This window comes from Arachis ipaensis, chromosome B1, assembly GCF_059453495.1.
Source record: "Arachis ipaensis isolate K30076 ecotype BB chromosome B1, ASM5945349v1, whole genome shotgun sequence".
NCBI lineage: Eukaryota > Viridiplantae > Streptophyta > Magnoliopsida > Fabales > Fabaceae > Arachis > Arachis ipaensis.
The window spans coordinates 6268748-6286131 of record NC_142436.1 but is presented as its reverse complement, the minus strand read 5'-3'; the positions used below and the strand labels follow the sequence as shown (position 1 = coordinate 6286131).

General features: G+C 29.1%; 1 protein-coding gene and 1 long non-coding RNA gene across 8 annotated transcripts; both read right to left on the bottom strand.

Moving 5' to 3' along the window:
* Window positions 1-4317: 4317 nt before the first annotated feature.
* Window positions 4318-6565, bottom strand: LOC107616335 (uncharacterized). Its single transcript, XR_001614514.3, has 3 exons — window positions 6233-6565; window positions 5998-6052; window positions 4318-5686 (listed from the first exon to the last, which is right to left on the bottom strand). It is a non-coding gene; the product is annotated as an uncharacterized LOC107616335 (long non-coding RNA).
* A 7251-nt stretch (window positions 6566-13816) lies between these two features.
* LOC107610813 (signal peptide peptidase-like 5) lies at window positions 13817-17142 on the bottom strand. Of its 7 annotated transcripts, none has more exons than XR_002358226.2 (9): window positions 16892-17142; window positions 16661-16780; window positions 15881-16503; window positions 15667-15758; window positions 15414-15556; window positions 15218-15288; window positions 14803-14936; window positions 14654-14709; window positions 13817-14554 (listed from the first exon to the last, which is right to left on the bottom strand). XR_002358226.2 is itself a non-coding variant. In XM_021116712.2 (8 exons), exons 3-8 carry the CDS (start codon window positions 15984-15986, stop codon window positions 14534-14536), a joined length of 489 nt encoding a protein of 162 aa, XP_020972371.1. In that variant the 5' UTR covers window positions 15987-16503; window positions 16661-16780; window positions 16892-17142; the 3' UTR covers window positions 13817-14533. The 7 variants fall into 7 exon arrangements, 3 of the variants coding, with proteins under 3 accessions (XP_020972371.1, XP_020972367.1, XP_020972363.1); XR_002358223.2 differs by having other exon boundaries at window positions 14822-14936; XM_021116712.2 differs by lacking the exon at window positions 14803-14936.
* Window positions 17143-17384: the final 242 nt, after the last annotated feature.

Below are 17384 nucleotides of genomic sequence, written 5' to 3'. Positions count from 1 at the left end.
TCAGTTAGTCAATAAATAATGTGTTCCCCTAATCCCCTTTCTGAGAAAGAGACACAGGTGATAGCATCAGTGAGACAGTGACATATGATATTATATTTATGCTCTCCAACTTTTTTATTTGTCCTAATTCTTCCAAGTTCCAAACCATATAATATTATATTCTAAAGCCTTTTCTTTTCCGAACCATATGGATAAATATGATCATTGAATTCAAAATCAAATTTTTTTTAACCTTTTATGTTTATAAGTCGCATTTTTTCTATTTGACTTTTATTAAAAGTAGTATTAAATTGATACTTGATTAAATATAATTTCATTTAAGAGTATGTTATTAGTTAGTAGATTATTACACCCACAATTAATTCCATAAGCACTTTGATATAAATAAAATTTTTAAAATTATTTTTAGTTATAAATGATATTAAACTTAAAATTTGTTTAGTAAAATTTTTAATTTTAATATAAAACTTGACATTTTTTTATTGAAAATGATAAACAAAAGTCAAAGGCTCAAAGATCGCCCCCTGTGCAAGCGTCCACTTTTTGCCAACTAAGATATAAAGGTCTTATCATAAAAAAAAACAGTGAATATTTTACCAATTTTTAACAATTATTTCGAAAAAATAATGAGGTCCTAAAAAAAATACTCAATCCAACTTCTGATTTTTATTTTTGGATTGATTAGTTCTATATAAAAAAAAAATAACATTAATTTTTTTGGTACCAAAACCTCGTTGTCCTTTTGAGATAATTGTCACGAGTCGGATTGAATTTTTTTTTTCAAGAACTTTGTTGTGCGAGATAATTGTTAGGAGCTGTTTTTGATTTTTCTCCCAAAAAAAAAAAGATATATAAAGGTTTTGGGCCTCTCCTTGAATCCTCACCAACAGCCCCCTCCCTTTCTATTCTTCAGTTCTTCTTTCTGCAAGCGTCCACTATTGCTTTTTCCCGTGTCTGACCCCAACAAATCGCAACAAAAATAGAGACCAAAAAAAGGTTTAATTTCGTCTTCGACAGAGTTATGGATGTCAGGTAACGGGATTCTTTCGACTCCGTGATGTCTATGTATATTATCATTTGTTTAGTGTTTATGTTTACTACTTTGCTCAGCTCAGTTATATTACTTTATTTGGTGAAAGTTAGGATCAGAACCGACTGCACTGGCCAGTTGGCTTTGAGACTAGAACTCATTTGCAGTTAATCATTCGGTACCCGTGTGGTTCCACAATTATCTTAAGTTGTAAACAGTTAATAATCTGGTAGAGCTCAAGTTGAATGGCATAAACAACACATAAAATAAACAAACATAGCTGAGTCGAATCGGTAGATTTAGAGATGCAGAGTCACCGTTTCTACTCTAGCAAGAAAAAGCGAGACGATTGAAGAGAGTAGAGCTCTGTCCACAAGCACCGGAGCAACAATGCAAATTTCAACGTGGAGGGGGAAAAGCAGAGGCCTTTCTTTTTATTTATTTATTATTTTTATTTTAACTTTCAAGGGTTTAGAGTTTTTTGGGTTTAGATAAGTTTTATCTTTAAAAATATTAATTTTAAGTTCATGTCTTGATACATTTTTTGGATTTGAAAATAAAAAATGGATTTGTGACTTCCAAATGACTAATATCACACTCCCTTGCTAATTTATAAAGGATATGGTGTAACGATTGTTTGGTTTATATTTAGAGTTTAGCTAACATGTGTTTTTGTTATGAGAACACATGATAAATTTATTATTAATAAAAAATTTTAAATATTTTTATTTAATAAAAGTAAAATAAATGTATTAAAAATTTTAATTTTTTATATTTTTATTAATATTTTTTATTAATAATAAATTTATTATATATTGGTTTAATTATTTTATTGGTCTTTATAGTCTTGCAAAATTTTTAATTAGGTTTTTATATTTTTTTTTCTTTTTAATTGGGTTCATGTACCAATTTTTTTTAATTGAGTTCCTACATTTTTTTTTTATTTGAGTTCCTATACCAATTTTTTTTTTAGTTGAGTCAGCCAATTAGGCAATTGCTACCAAAAGAGACTTAATTAAAAAAAAAATTGGTGCAAAGACCCAACCAAAAAAAAAATATATAAAGACTTAATTAAAAATTTTACAAAACTACAAGAACCAACAAAATAACTAGACCTTAGTTAAACCTTTATATTTATAATGAGGCACTCAATCTTGTAGGTTAATCGTTAATGTGTCGCTTAATATGATATAGAAATATAAATAATAATCATTTTTTGACGATTAAAATTGTAATGCTAAATGATCTGACAGTAACATAATTTGTAAAATATAATTTTATGAATTAAATTAGAACATTTAACATTTTAGAAATTAAAGTATACACAATTATATGTTCAAAAATCAAACTCAAATCTTTTCTCTCGTAGTAGTACAAGTAACTGGTAATATAGTTCTATTTAGTAACAATAATCTTTGAAGAGGTGACTTTGATATTTTTTTCAAAAGAAAAAGTCTTTTAAGAAAACAAATGCTCAAAATGATTTGTATATTATTCATATTTTTTAAATCAAATCGGATGTTAAATTGATAAAGTTAGATATTTAAATAATTAGATAAAGTAAAATAATATATTTTTATATAAAATATATTTTTTAAGAATATTTTTTAATTTTATATTATTTAAAATTGGTTCATTGGTAAAAAACAAATTGGGTTTAACGACTCTTTAACCTATTTTAGGTTTGCTCTCAACCGGTCGTTTATGTTAAAAGTCAGATATGTCTAATGACCAATTTTCTGTTAATCTAAGTAAATGTAAATTGACCCGTTTTTTTTTTTTTTTTTTTTTTTTACCAAAGATAGGAAACCTCTTAATTGAGTATGAAAAAACTATGCCATTTGAGTTATAACTCGTTGGCAAATTGACCTTTTAATATCCAAAGAAATCACGAAATTATTTAATATCTAAAGAAACGTGTATAGTATAATCTGATATGCTGCTAAAGTGCTAATAGACCAGTGAATCATTTTGAAAGTCACAAAATATTTTACATGATGAAAATAAAAATAAATAAATAGATATTTTACACTTAATATTGTATGTCCAAATATTTTTATATGTAACTTTAAGTAATTTTTTTCTTTTAACAAAGATAGAGAGATTCGAATTCGCGACCTCTTAAGTGAGTATGAAAATATTATGTCATTTGAGGTATAACTCATTAGCATGTAACTCAAGTAGGTTGATAAAGTAAAAAATAAAATTCTAATCACTAGTAGATCAAGAAAATAGAATAAATATATTATAAAAATGATCATTTTAATGATAATTAATTTATCATTTTATTTTAATAATTTCCTCACTTTAAATATTTTTTAACAAATCTACCTTGCATGACTTGGCTTTTAAGTTTTAACTGCAAAAGTCAACAAGTATTAAACAACCTTAACCAAGTCCTTCACAAAGGCATGCTGAAAGTGCAAAAATATTATATATATATTAAAACTAAGCCATCAAATCTAAAGCCGGCAATGAATATAAAAGAATAGGATTTAAATTTCATTCTAATTCTATCTGTAGATATAATCTCTTTTTTAAATTCAATTCTATCTTACTTCTATTTTACTTATGAATTGACAATCTTTTAACTTTAATTTTATTCGTATTTTAAAATTTTTTACTCTATCCTAAGTTCCTAACTACAAGAAAATTATTTTTATTTTCAATCAAACACAATATTTAATTTCATAAATATACCTAAAAACAAAATACAAAATTAAGTTCATATTACAAATAAAAACAACAAAATCACAATGAAATTCATATAAAATTATAAATAGCATAATCACCAATCCATCAATTTCGTTATATATGTTACAAAATTATAAATGAGAGTGAATGGATTCAATTTCTTTTAACTTTATTATGTGTATAAATTTTTAGTTACATACTATAATATATCAGGATACAGGTAGGTCGGGTAGAGTTTGACATAAATCTGGATCTGATTCTACTTATAGTTCAACCCATTATGTTTTTCATCTGACTCGTTACGGATTGAATTGCTAATCTTATCTGAACGGATTGGGTCGGATTAGATTTTCGCAATTAAGATTAGTATTGATAACTTGTTCAAATTAACCGTATATGACTAATGTAATGACATTTTATTTTTAATGTATAATATTTATTTTCAAAATATATAAATCCATTACAATTTTTTAAAAGATTTATCTGTTTTATTATAAAAAAAATAATTAAAAAAATTCACTTTATACTTGATTTCATCCAAAATCAAAACTCAGATACGGTTACCACTCGCTAATCATAGTAGTGTATCCTGATCTTGCAGCTTGCAAAATCTAGTCAATTTGGTTGAAGATGCAACTGCAATTTTGCGTGAAGCTTTACCTGTTAATCCCTACGAAGAGCACCTGTTAGCAATGTTGGTTTACCACATTGCTAAATTCTGCTCTCTCATTGCTTCAAGAACACCCAATCCCAGCTGGGTAACTGCTACTCTCCTGATCTGTTCCACTCTCATTGCTTTCGAAGCCATCTTGTGGGTCGTGGCTGATCACTTCTCGTGGTTCGTCACAGCCAATGCAACTCTGTTATTCATAGCAGTGGCATGTTACTATAGGGACATTCACAGCCAAAGGACTCGTCAAAGTTGATGCTGCTGGTCATAAGGTTGGTTGGTTCAGACGACATAAAATTATTAAATATCACACATCATGCAATGCTAGTCTATTCATTTAAATTTGATGGATTCCTTCTTCCTCCTTACATTTTCAATTACTATGTTGTGTTGTGTCAAAAAGAAATAAAGAAATTGCATGTTTATTATTGTTCTGTTTTTGGTGAGTTTTCTCTTTATTTAGGGTGTACTGTTTGCCGTTTACACATTGTTGAATGAGAATACTGGTTTTCCCAGCATGGCTTATTTTTACCATCTTTGTCTGATTGTCTGATTACTTGATGCTTTGATCTTCGTTCTATGCTAGACATGGTTATCATATTTGATGTACCTTGGGACTTCCAGGTATTACATTTCAGTCTATTTTCATCCAAAAGCTCACTAAAATGTGGCCTTTTTTGGTTATGATATGTTCTAGGAAGATTCTAACTTAAGCTTTATGGTCAACTTTAAGTTCTCACATTCTAGCAGAGGATACATGATATCTTGTAAAAGAAGCTGACTTTTGTTAAATAACAATGTTCTTCAGATGCATAGTTATGTAGTCTGCTGGTTGAGTATATACAAATGAGGTACAACAGGGTGGTGGAATGTCGTGATTTGATCCATATAACTGACCCACCTAGTAGAATAAGGCTTTGCTGCTGTGGTGGTTGTGTTATTCTACCGAAACAAGAGATAGATCACTTATGATATACATATATATAGAAGGTGGATGGCTTGCTATACAAGTCTTTTGACCCTTAGGCAGTTACCATGTCTGTTAGCAACAGTTAGTGCCTACTGCCAACTGTCATCAGCAAAGATTCTGACACTAATCATACTCTTCACTTAGGTCTAGTCTTATTGTACTCTTATGTCTAGTTTTGTTGGGAAAAAATCCAATTTGAAAAGAATATATAGTAAGAAAGATGATATGAATATAAAACACAACATATATAAAGTGAACAACCAACATATGTAAAGTTTTATTTCTGATTTCTCCATGGTTGGAGTGGTCATTGGTTCAATGCCTGCATCATACAAAATGGAAACAAAGATGGTGATAAGTGAAAAATAATTGGTTAAATTTAATGCTTAACTTAAACATGTTTGATGCTGGTAAACTAGATATCAATCATGTGCTTTTTGGTGCATTCATAAGCAGTCATTCCAATAAGCTAAAATCCGTTTCTGAGAATTTGGTACTTCATGTTTCAGGCTCATAGAATTAGAAACTATCAAGTAAAGAAACTACTCACATCAAATACTCAAATTTATCCATCAATACATCATATTCTTAGAAGTATTATACAACAGAGTTCGTAATTAGAGAGAGATATACCTTTAATGGCTTATGAAGCATGGAAAACTATGAGGTACTTTGAAAGAGAGTGAATCTGTGATAAAAACAGTGACTCATGTTATTGAGGATCAACTGAAAAGCATGCATTTCAATAATAAGCATTTTAGGATTTTCTAGTTTAGGCAAGCAAACCATTATTCTTGAATATTATTAGTTCATACAAATATAAGCACAAAGAAATGAAAATAAATATATTGAAAATTATCACACATACACTCAGTCTCTTCAAAATCATTTTCATCAAATCAACAAGATGCATCCTTTAGGACGGATATTAGACAGCAAACGATGTGGTGACCCAGAACTTTATAAGCTGGCCTTCATCCAACCATTGAAACTCATTTCTGTTTTCTCTTTTCTGCAACATAAGCTCTACTCGGCAAAGGTACTTGCAGTGTAATGCCAGAGCAAAATTGATTTTGCTGCAACTTTTTATGCTACACTTTCACAGTCCTATCAGCAGAAAGGGAGCATAAGTTGGACTGTAAAGTTAAAGCAGGAATCTCCCTCAAGTTTAGCAGAAACACAGAAGATTATCATGTTTATAACCTGAAATCAGATAAGAGCATGGTCACAAGGGATGAGACAGAACAGAGCAATATTGGCATATTTGTCTAACAAAGAAAATAAGCTTTGCTTCAGAGGTTTTATAGAATTTTCATATGGCAGTCGAAAAGCTGATCTCCATGCTGTTATTTGTTAATAAGAGATTTTAACAAGGATTATGAAGGAAAGGAGTTTATAAGTAAGATCCAATTGAAGAGTATATGTGCTTTCTTCACATCAGTTTTCAAGATTAATGCACTCACACAATTCACAGACTATAGTTTCTTGTAGTATTTGTAGTTAAAAGGAGATAGTGGCAAGCTTCAAAGATATAAAGACATGACAGAAATTCCAATACACATAGAAAATGGAGGCTCAATCCTTTGTATAAGACAAATATATGGCAATAGCAAACAACAGGAAATTTAAGCAACTTTCTTAAAGCTATTCTTAACTAACAAGGGGCAAATTCAAAATGAAACTCCTTTTGTACTTTATGCCTTCTTTCTTCTTATTTTTTTTTTTAATAATTACTACAAGTAGCTGATTAAGATAAATGGACAGAATTACAAAGTGTAATTAGGACGAAAAAGGAAAAATCCTCCAAATTAAAGGGTTGATGGCTTGCCTGATTTCCTTTAATTTCCATCTTCAACTTGCTGTACCACGAAGCCAAACACATCTCCATAATACATGGTGACAAGTGCATAGATGGAGTCATAGTAGCAGAGCAATGTAACCAATGGTATAGGCACATTGATGATGAAGAACCCTAGAAATTGACCAGCGACGAAGATCCACAAGAGTGCTTCAAAAGCAATGAAACCCGAACCGTGGAACAGAATAGTAGTTAGGGGGTTGGGTCTGGGAGCCTTCTTTGCAATCTCGTGACAAATTTGAGCCACCAAATAAATAAAGATGGCTGGCTTGTGTTCTTGAAAGAGATTATTAGTAGCGGTTAAGTCTCCATGAATCATCGCAAGTGCTGATAACACCAAATTTATGAGACAATCGTAGACGCTGTTATCGGTCTCGCTTTCACTCACATCGCCGCTGCAGTTATGAATCTCACGCACTATGTTAGCTATGTGAAGTTGTGAACTCTGAAGGGAGGAAATTCTTCTTAAATAAATTAAGAAAATTAATATTTTTCAAAATAAATTAAAGCAAAAAATGCACTTGAATAATTTTGTTGCTGACAAAAATGTATTCAAATTTTGTTATGGACAAACATTTTAACAAATAATTTAAGAATATGATAAAAGTAAATATCATTTTTTTGCAAGTGATAGATGATTTTTGTATTTGACAAATTGTTTATGCATTTGATCTAAAATTAGATACGAATATTTACATAATATAACTATTTAAAAAGTACACACAAAAACCCGAATAAAAATTTTATCTCTATCCTTTTTTCATTTTTTAAAAGTAGTATTGGTTGTTGACAAAAAAAAATCATAAAATATATATTTAGCGAAAAATTATTAAATTTTAAGAATAAAAATATCTAATTTTTCTAATCATATTTACAAAAAAATTGCATCAAAATTCAGTTTCTAAAGTATTTTTTGAGAATACATATTTTATGGATAACAAAATTCGAATACATTTTGTCTTTGACAAAATTATTCAGGTGTTTTTTTGTGATTTACCCTAAATTAAAACATCATTAACTTTTTTTTAGGAGGGAAAATCCTCATTTGATTATGTTTTTTTTATATTTGTGATATTAGTTTTTAATATATATTTATAATGTTTAATTTTGATGTACTGGTAGTGTAAAATATTTTACATGATCATGCAATCACATTCGTTTTCTGATGTAGTATTATATAATTAAATACACATGTAAAACTATTTTATATTTACAGTGCATCAAAATTAAATTCATATTTATATTAGTTTCAAGGTAAAACTTTTATGATTAGTGTAAATTATATTTAACAAAATTAGTTTAATCTAACTTGTTATTTTAAAAGTTTGTAAATTGTATTAATAATTAATTATTTAATATTATATAAAATTTATATTTTAAAATTATTATTCAGAATCAAACATTATTTAATTTAAAATTAATATAATATTAAAACTAAATATGAAATCAAAATATCAATTAAAATTAACAATTTTATGATTTAAAATTGTCAATTTATTTGGTTTTGTAAAATAATAAAATAATTAAAATTAAGAAATGAATAACTAAAAAATTGTTTTTGAAAAACTAAAAATCTATTTTTACATTAAGAAGCTATGTTTAAATTAAATACAACTATAAGATTCTAACTTTTAAAAAAATTTCAATTAAATAGAAGATCTAATTCAAAGCATAAAATTTTAACTTTTATAGTATTTATTAGTTTAATTTGAATAGAATTTAATTTTAAATTATAATTTAATATATCTTAAATAATATAAAATAATTAATTATTAATGTAATTTCTTAATTTTAAAATTAATTAAATTAACTTAAATTACTTTTATTAAAATTTTTTCTACTAGCTATAAAAATTTTACTACTAAAATAATATAGTATATATGTGTGTCAGTGTGTGTCACAAATGTTAAAAAGGAAAAAATATAAATAAACAGAGTCCACTCGATTTTAGATTTTTAGCAAAGTCCATCCAATTTTTTCTCCTTAAAAAATTTATTTTAGTATTTAACTATGTGTTAATTTACTTTTTGAAATATTAGTTTTTTTTAATTTATTTAAGGAAATTTTTATGTGAAGGGACTAATGAAGGAAGAATAAAAATTTTGTTGAGTGCCCAATAATTGGGTTACCAAAAAACGAGTTTCTACTTTGTAGCTTGTTTAATTGGTAAATGTTATTTTTTATTTTATTTTTTATTCTATTATCTTTATCTATTGGGCTCCACTTGTTCTTTGTCACCTTTATCCTTTTCTATTTCAAGGTGGATACTATTTGCCATCCTACTTTTTTTTTTTTTTTTCTTATAGTATCCTTCGACTCTAAACACTTATTTAAACAGACTAATCACTAGAATAACCTAATTTGATTATTTGCCATCGTACTTTGACCGTATAATTTCATAAACTTTGATACATTTTATCCACCCTTTCATTCCATATCACCATGCCATATCCCATAATTGTCATTTAGTCATTTACATACATGATTATTTCCACTATAATCTATCCAATACCACCATTTTATCCCTTCCTCCTTCACATACACAACCTATTTAATTTAGTATTTAATAAATTGGAGAAAGAAATTGGAGCGAGTATTAGTTAATTCAACGTTCAATTTTGATCTCAACATTATTTTACAACCAATCTTGTATAACAAAGACATCAACAAAGTTTAGCTATTGAAATTAATTCTCTATCACAAAAGAAAGGCAAAATTTATACCTTAATTAATTGTTCTCTTTTCTTTTCTCTTTTATACTGTTGTGAAATTCTCTAGTTGCTTGGCAAAGCATAATGGAATTGATTTTGAAGTGCCAGGATTAAATTAATGTCATTTAATTTATTTTTCCAGAGTTAAAAACATATTTACGTAAAAAAATATATATTGTCATACATTAAATTTATTTTTTTATTAATAAGAATTATATTCAAAATACAAAAAAAAGTTATATTTTTAATAATCTTTTTAAAGATATACCTTTAGAGTATATTTTAATCAAACAATTTTTTTGATAGCACAAACATTCGAATTATGAATTAAAATGTTAAATTAAAACTCATTTTACACTTAACAGAAAAATTTTAATCTCAAAATAAAAAGAGCAAATTACAATTTTTTTTCTATATTTTTATAATCATAATGGATATACATAAAAAATCAATTACTAGATTAGTCATTTATATAAAAAAATATATATTAAAATATAAAATATATATTAAAACTAAATTATATACAAATTAATTTAATGACTGATTTTTGGTACATATAGTATTTTTATATTGATATAACATTAAGATGAAAATGTTTTAGACATGGAAGCTAAGGAACATATGAAGTAAATGCAGGTGCAGTGTTACGGGCACCTCACGGAGACTGGTGTTGAGTTTGCGTTGTTTCCCTCTTCCATTGTGTTTTGTTACGAGCGGAGCCCGCAAACAAAGATCCAATATCTGTATTTATAACCATGCATGCCATGTATGTATATATATAAGGTATAAAGAATACTTTTTATTCTTAAAATTTATTAAAAATTTTAAAAATATCCCTAAATGTGCCATGGTACATTGGTACGATGGCGTGTATGTCGTCGCGTTAATCGTCTGTCTCTGTCATGCATTCATGAAACTGGTTAGTGCATGTCGTGTATTGTGGCTATCCTATGGCTATGTGGGACAATAAACGAATGGACTACTACATGCACGAAATTCTATATATGGAGATGGTGTATTAGCGGGTGTATGACTATGATGGCATTGCATGCATATAATCAATAATTAATAATAAGGAGGTACTGTCTAACAACTAATCTAATTACTTCCATCGCTCTTGTAAGTGACTCTATTTTCCACCATTCATTCACTTAACATCATCTGACCATTCTCCAATTCAAACTTTTCCTTGAATTAATACCTTCTTGTAAATAATAATGATAATAACACCACCACAACAACGTAACCAACCACAACAACTTTATTAAATTTTATTTCAAACGTTGTATTAATAAGTCAGCATGTAAAGTCTAAAGAACCAATAATTTTATTAAATTCTGGTCAGCATGTAACCGGTCAGCAAAAAAAAATGAGTAATTTTATATCATTGGATAAAATCTGACACTATTAAAAATATCATTGATAGTTATTTGATGGCTACAAATCATAAAAATTGCTGACCTCCTAGCATTCTTCAGTCTTTTATATCAATGGATAAAATCTGGCACCATTAAAAATATCATTAATAGCTACTTGATGACTACAAATCATAAAAATTGCTGGCCTCCTAACACTACTCAATCATATATATATATATATATATATATTATTAAATTTTAGTGTTGCCAGAATGCCAGTCACTATAGTTAAGGATAGAATTGAGGTAGAAGCTTTTGTTCTAACAAATAATTAACTAAACCTTGAACATCAAGCATCATATATGTAGCTCGTAATTAACTAATTATTGACATTTTCCAATGCAATGCCTGCATAATACAAAATGGTGTTATAAGGAGAAAATTAAAATAATTGGTCAAACTTGATGCTAAAACATGTTTGGTGATGTTAATGCATTGTGGTAATTCAAAATATGCAACATAGAGCTGAAAATAAAAAGATATATATATATTTTTTAAGTAAAGGAAAAGTATAGGTGATACCAACAATATTTTTGAACAATGTGTGAACAATATGAATTAATAGGATTAAAAGAGTAAATTAATCTTAAATTTAATTAGTAACATTAAATTAAAATGTAGTGTATTTTTATTTGATTAGTGATTATTTATGTTGTTTAAGATAGTTGTTGTTTATCTAGCACTTCCCGTAAGTAAAATCAAAGACAGCAAAATACTTTATTGGCAATTTTATGTTGAGTGCCAATAATAACATAACTAATTTGAAAGCCAATAAAAAATAAAAATCAAAAAACAAAGAAACATAAATTACTAGATCAAGCTATTTAATTATAAGAATTTAAATATGAAGTGATGAAGAGATGTCACCTTGTTTTTTGTCAATATATTCTATTTAATCATATATTATTATAAACGGACGGATAAGAAGTTAAATTATCTATACTTTAATCATCTCTTTATCACACACTTGCTACCTACTTATATATTAATCGGCATTAGTGCCACATCATCCCATATCAATACTTTAATCATATCTTCATCACACACCAATTCCCTTTAAGTAAAATTGACCCAAGCCCTTTTAATAAGATATAATTATTCAATTATGTTCAATACCGATGCTACTGTCCAAATGTTTATTAGTGTTCTTTGTACACTTTATGATCTAAATATGTTTTGACCCTATAACTTATAAAAATTGACGAACTTTGTTATAAAATATTTAACCCTAAATTAAATTTTTACTAAAGGAATTGATTGCATAGAAGTTATATAAGGTTTAGCGAAAATTCTATACAAATTTTAAAGGATATCTTAATACTAGTATAAATTCATTATATTATGCTAGTTGTGTTTTAGTCCATTATGCATTTGATCGAAATATCCAAAAGTTTCTTTATAGCACTCTTAACTGCTGCTTTTGTGGAAAGTTCTATGAAAATTCTAATCTATTCAACAAGAGTTTCTCTAAATTATCTAAGAAGCATGCAAATTCTAACCTAGCTACCTTCCATTAATATTATCCCTTTCTTGCTTACTATTGGAATGCAAAGTGAGAAATAATTGTAAATTCGTTACTAATATTTGTTTACGAGTAAAGTGTATATATATAACGATATGGCAATAACTTTACTAATTGTCGACATCAGTCCAATTAATTAATATCTCTAATTAATTTAAATAAATCACATGAGGTGTTACAATGGACTTTTATGCTTGATTGCTTCATCAGTTACTATATGAATCGATTCATTTCAACATTTCAACATCTAGTTGTGATATCCCATATGTTACAAAATAAAGTAATATAAAAAGGAGAAGTATATGAACCAAGAGGTTATCAGTCAAAAAGTAAATAATTTAATTAATTTATAATTATATTTAATTAATTTTATTTATTTTTAATTTATAATATTTGATATTAATTTTTTCTCACCTTAAATTAAAATTCTGAATGATACGTGGGAGAAATAAGGGCGAGAATCATAGAACTTTCAACAATTTTGATTCTTAGTATATAAAAAAATTTATAAAATATATAAAAGAACATCTATTTAGTATGAAAAAGAAACATTCTGATATTTAGTAGAAGAAATATCTTAATGCCTAACATAAACACCATCCACGTAAAAGTTTTAGATTTACCTAGAGATATTTAGTTGATTTTTTGCTGGTACCCTCTTAATTTCCTAGCATTGTTGATATAAAAATGAAAAGGTGTTTGCTACGGTACGATGATAAATTCATACGTACCGATACATTTAAAATATAGACAAATAACAATAAGACATGTGGAATTTATTTTTCACGTCAGCATTTAATTTTTTTTAAATATATAATATATCACCACCTTTACTAAAACACCCTTTTAATTAAATAAAAATAAAAAATATTTATTTATTTAATTTTATAAAAAGACTTAAACATCCTTCCTTTATTTGATTAGACAAAAATATCCTTTTAAATTAATCAAATTTTAAAATTCAATTAATTCTAATTTTATAGATTCAAATAATTTGAAACAACAAAACAAAAACATATTAAAAAAACAAAAAATCAAAATTATTCTTCATCTATGTTAAACATATTAAAAAAACAAAAGACCAAAATTATTCTTCACCTGGTTCAAAAACCTTTTGGTTCACGCACGCCTTGAAGGTTTCAGTCTTCTTCATCTTCTTCTCTCCTCTTCCTATCCTCTCTCTCTCTCTCTGTCTCTCTCTGCTCCTCGATCTCTCTCATCTGTCTCTGCGTCGCACGCGACGCCATCTGCGCTCTTTGTGAAAGAACTCTTTCCTTTCCCTCCGGTGACGATTCTGATGCCCCAGCTTCTTCCCTCTGCAAATTCTGCCACCCGCACCCTGCTTCTGCCTCCTCTGCCTCCAAAAGACTCTTCCGAATCCTAGTATCTTCTTCTTTTTTTTTCCCTCTTCAAAGTTCTGTTTTTTCTGTGACCCTTTGTGTTGTTTACACCAAATAGTATTGAATTTTGTTGTGTGGGTGCTTTGTTTTGCAGATGTTGGTTGCGACAGAAACAAAGGTATTCGGTGTCATATGCTTCAATAGAGTTGTCAAGGTTCTGTTCGGTTGTTCTGCAGATGACTTCTTTCACTTTGCAAAGCTCCACCCTTTTTGTGGTAATCTTCTACCCCCTTCATTTGGAATTTGGATTATCCAAGCTCTCAGTGGTTATTGCCTTTTTCCTTGTAATAAGAGTTAAATGGGCATGATACCGGTGACCAAAGTTCTGATGGAAATATAATTGGCGAGACATCAAATTTACTGTACGAAGAGGATGGCACCTTTTCTCCTAAGATTGACTTTGATGATGGAGATTTGGATGATGATGGGATTGAGCCTGCAATTAGGGAAAAAATTGACAGGTACATTTGTGTTCTTACATTACCTTTATGTTATAGGTGACTTGCTTTTCTTTTAGAGGAAAAAATACCAGAATTATTGAACTGTACCCTCATGTTTCTTCCTTTTTCTTTTCCATTTGACTTGAGCACCACTTGAGCTAAGCCTTAGTAGTAGTAGTGGCTATGTTTTCAACACTCCATTTTTCTTCCATGTTTTCCCTAGCTGATTTTGAGTAAAAGATTTTTGTGTGGTGATTATGCTAGTATGTTTTCAAAGATGCGTGTTTTCTCTGTTGTGGTGATTATGCTAGTATTTTTGTGTGGTGATTACTGTATTGTGTCTTAATACATTGCAACAGAAATAATATTCAACTTCAAACAGTTTTTCTTACTATGTAACGATCCAAATACCACTGATTTAACTAGGTCCAAAGATTTTTGAGGTAAGTTACTGTCTCTGTTGAAAGATCTTATCAATGAGCTAGCATTAGATCAAGCATATACCTAAGCCATAGGCAGTCATTGCCCACAAGAAGTACCCAGCGCAAAGGCTCTTCTTTGCCAACCAATCATACCTGTAAAGATATCAATAGAATAATCATCCATTAACTGTAAAATATGATACTAAATATTCTCTGAAGTCTCAATCTGTTAACTTATAGGGCATATTATGTTATCTATCAATGAATTCTGATTAAACCTTAGTGAAAATGCTACTAGAAGCCCTGGTAAGATAATGTCCCCAAAACCAATGATGTTGTAACCACCCCAATGATCGAACAAACGTGGTATCTTTAGCAGCATTGGGATACCATCTTCTCTACTCTTATCACCTCGAGCTACCTGTATAGAATAAAATATGTTACAATAATTTAAAGTAGAGATAAGAATAATTTTTGCGAGTGAACTCGAGCTTTGTAAAGAAAGGGAAAGCATTTCTTTAGAACACTCACCACTATCATGACGCTCTCATGGAACCACCGTTTAGAAACGAACACCCAAAGATGTCGTATAGGAAGGCGCAGCTGAGAAGAATAGTTCCAACCTGATACAGAGACAAGGAGGAAAAGAAGAAAAGTGGTATGTTAATAGTTCAGTAGTATCCCAAAAAAACAGCCAACAATATAATATCATAGATAATGAAGAATTTGACAACGAATTTTTAACTTTGAGATTCGGTATTCGTACAATCTGAAAAACTGTAATTATCAGTGTGATACCCTGCATGACAGGAAGGCGGCTGAAGAGGTAAATATTTGATCAATTCACTCATTTCTATCTTGAAAGTTTAATCCGAAGCTTTATGCTTAAAGAAGGAAGTGCAAAACTAATAAGAACTCCTAACAGCAGAAAATCAATTTCTATTTGAATCAAACATTAACAGAGAACTAATATCATGAAAAACAAAATATGATAAGAGAAAATAGACAATATCAACATGAACCTGAAACTACAAGTAACATGGACAAAAAAACTAGTAGTGGCTATATCCTATCTCAGTGACCAAGAATATTCTCAAAATAAATGCAATGAGTATCATATTACACTCATATGAGAAGTAACAGATTATGTTCTAGTTCATGAACATTTTATAGTTTTACTAAGATATGCTAGGTAGCTCAGGCCAAATAATAAACAGTAGAAGACATTGGTATGGTAAAAAAGGGGGTGAAAGCAGTAAGTTAAAGGAACAGCCGATGCAAGCTTTAGATGTCTAGTATTGCCATTGAGGAGCTTGGTTAGAGTCATAGTGAACATCTCTCCCTCCAGAATCTCATTTACAGTCACACCTGCAGATACAAACCAGGTTCAAAGCTGAATGCAGGACCCAAAAGGGGGGGGGGAGGAGGGAGAAGGAATCTTTCACAGTATAAACTCTATGTTCACGCTCTACATCATTGAGAGCTTGGATAATCCAAATTCCAAATGAAGGGGGTAGAAGATTACCACAAAAGGGTGGAGCTTTGCAAAGTGAAAGAAGTCATCTACAGAACAACCGAACAGAACCCTGGCAACTCTATCGAAGCATATGACACTGAATACCTTTGTTTCTGTCGCAACCGACATCTGCAAAACAAAGCACCCCCACAACAAAATTCAATACTATTTGGTGTAAACAACACAAAGGGTCACAGAAAAAACAGAACTTTGAAGAGGAAAAAAAAAAGAAGAAGATACTAGGATTCGGAAGAGTCTTTTGGAGGCAGAGGAGGCAGAAGCAGGGTGCGGGTGGCAGAATTTGCAGAGGGAAGAAGCTGGAGCATCAGAATCGTCACCGGAGGGAAAGGAAAGGGTCCTTTCACAAAGAGCGCAGATGGCGTCTTGTGTGCGAAGCAGAGACAGATGAGAGAGATCGAGGAGCAGAGAGAGACAGAGAGAGAGGATAGGAAGAGGAGAGAAGAAGATGAAGAAGACTGAAACCTTCAAGACGGGAACCGAAAGGTTTTTGAACACAAATGAATAACAATTTTAGTCTTTTATTTTTTTAATATGTTTAACACAAAAGAAGAATAATTTTGATTTTGTTTTTTTAATATGTTTTTATTTTGTTGTTTCAATTATTTGAATCTATAAAATTAAGATTAATTGAATTTTAAAATTTGATTAATTTAAAAGAATATTTTTGTCTAATTAAATAAAAGAAAGATGTTTAAGTCTTTTTATAAAATTA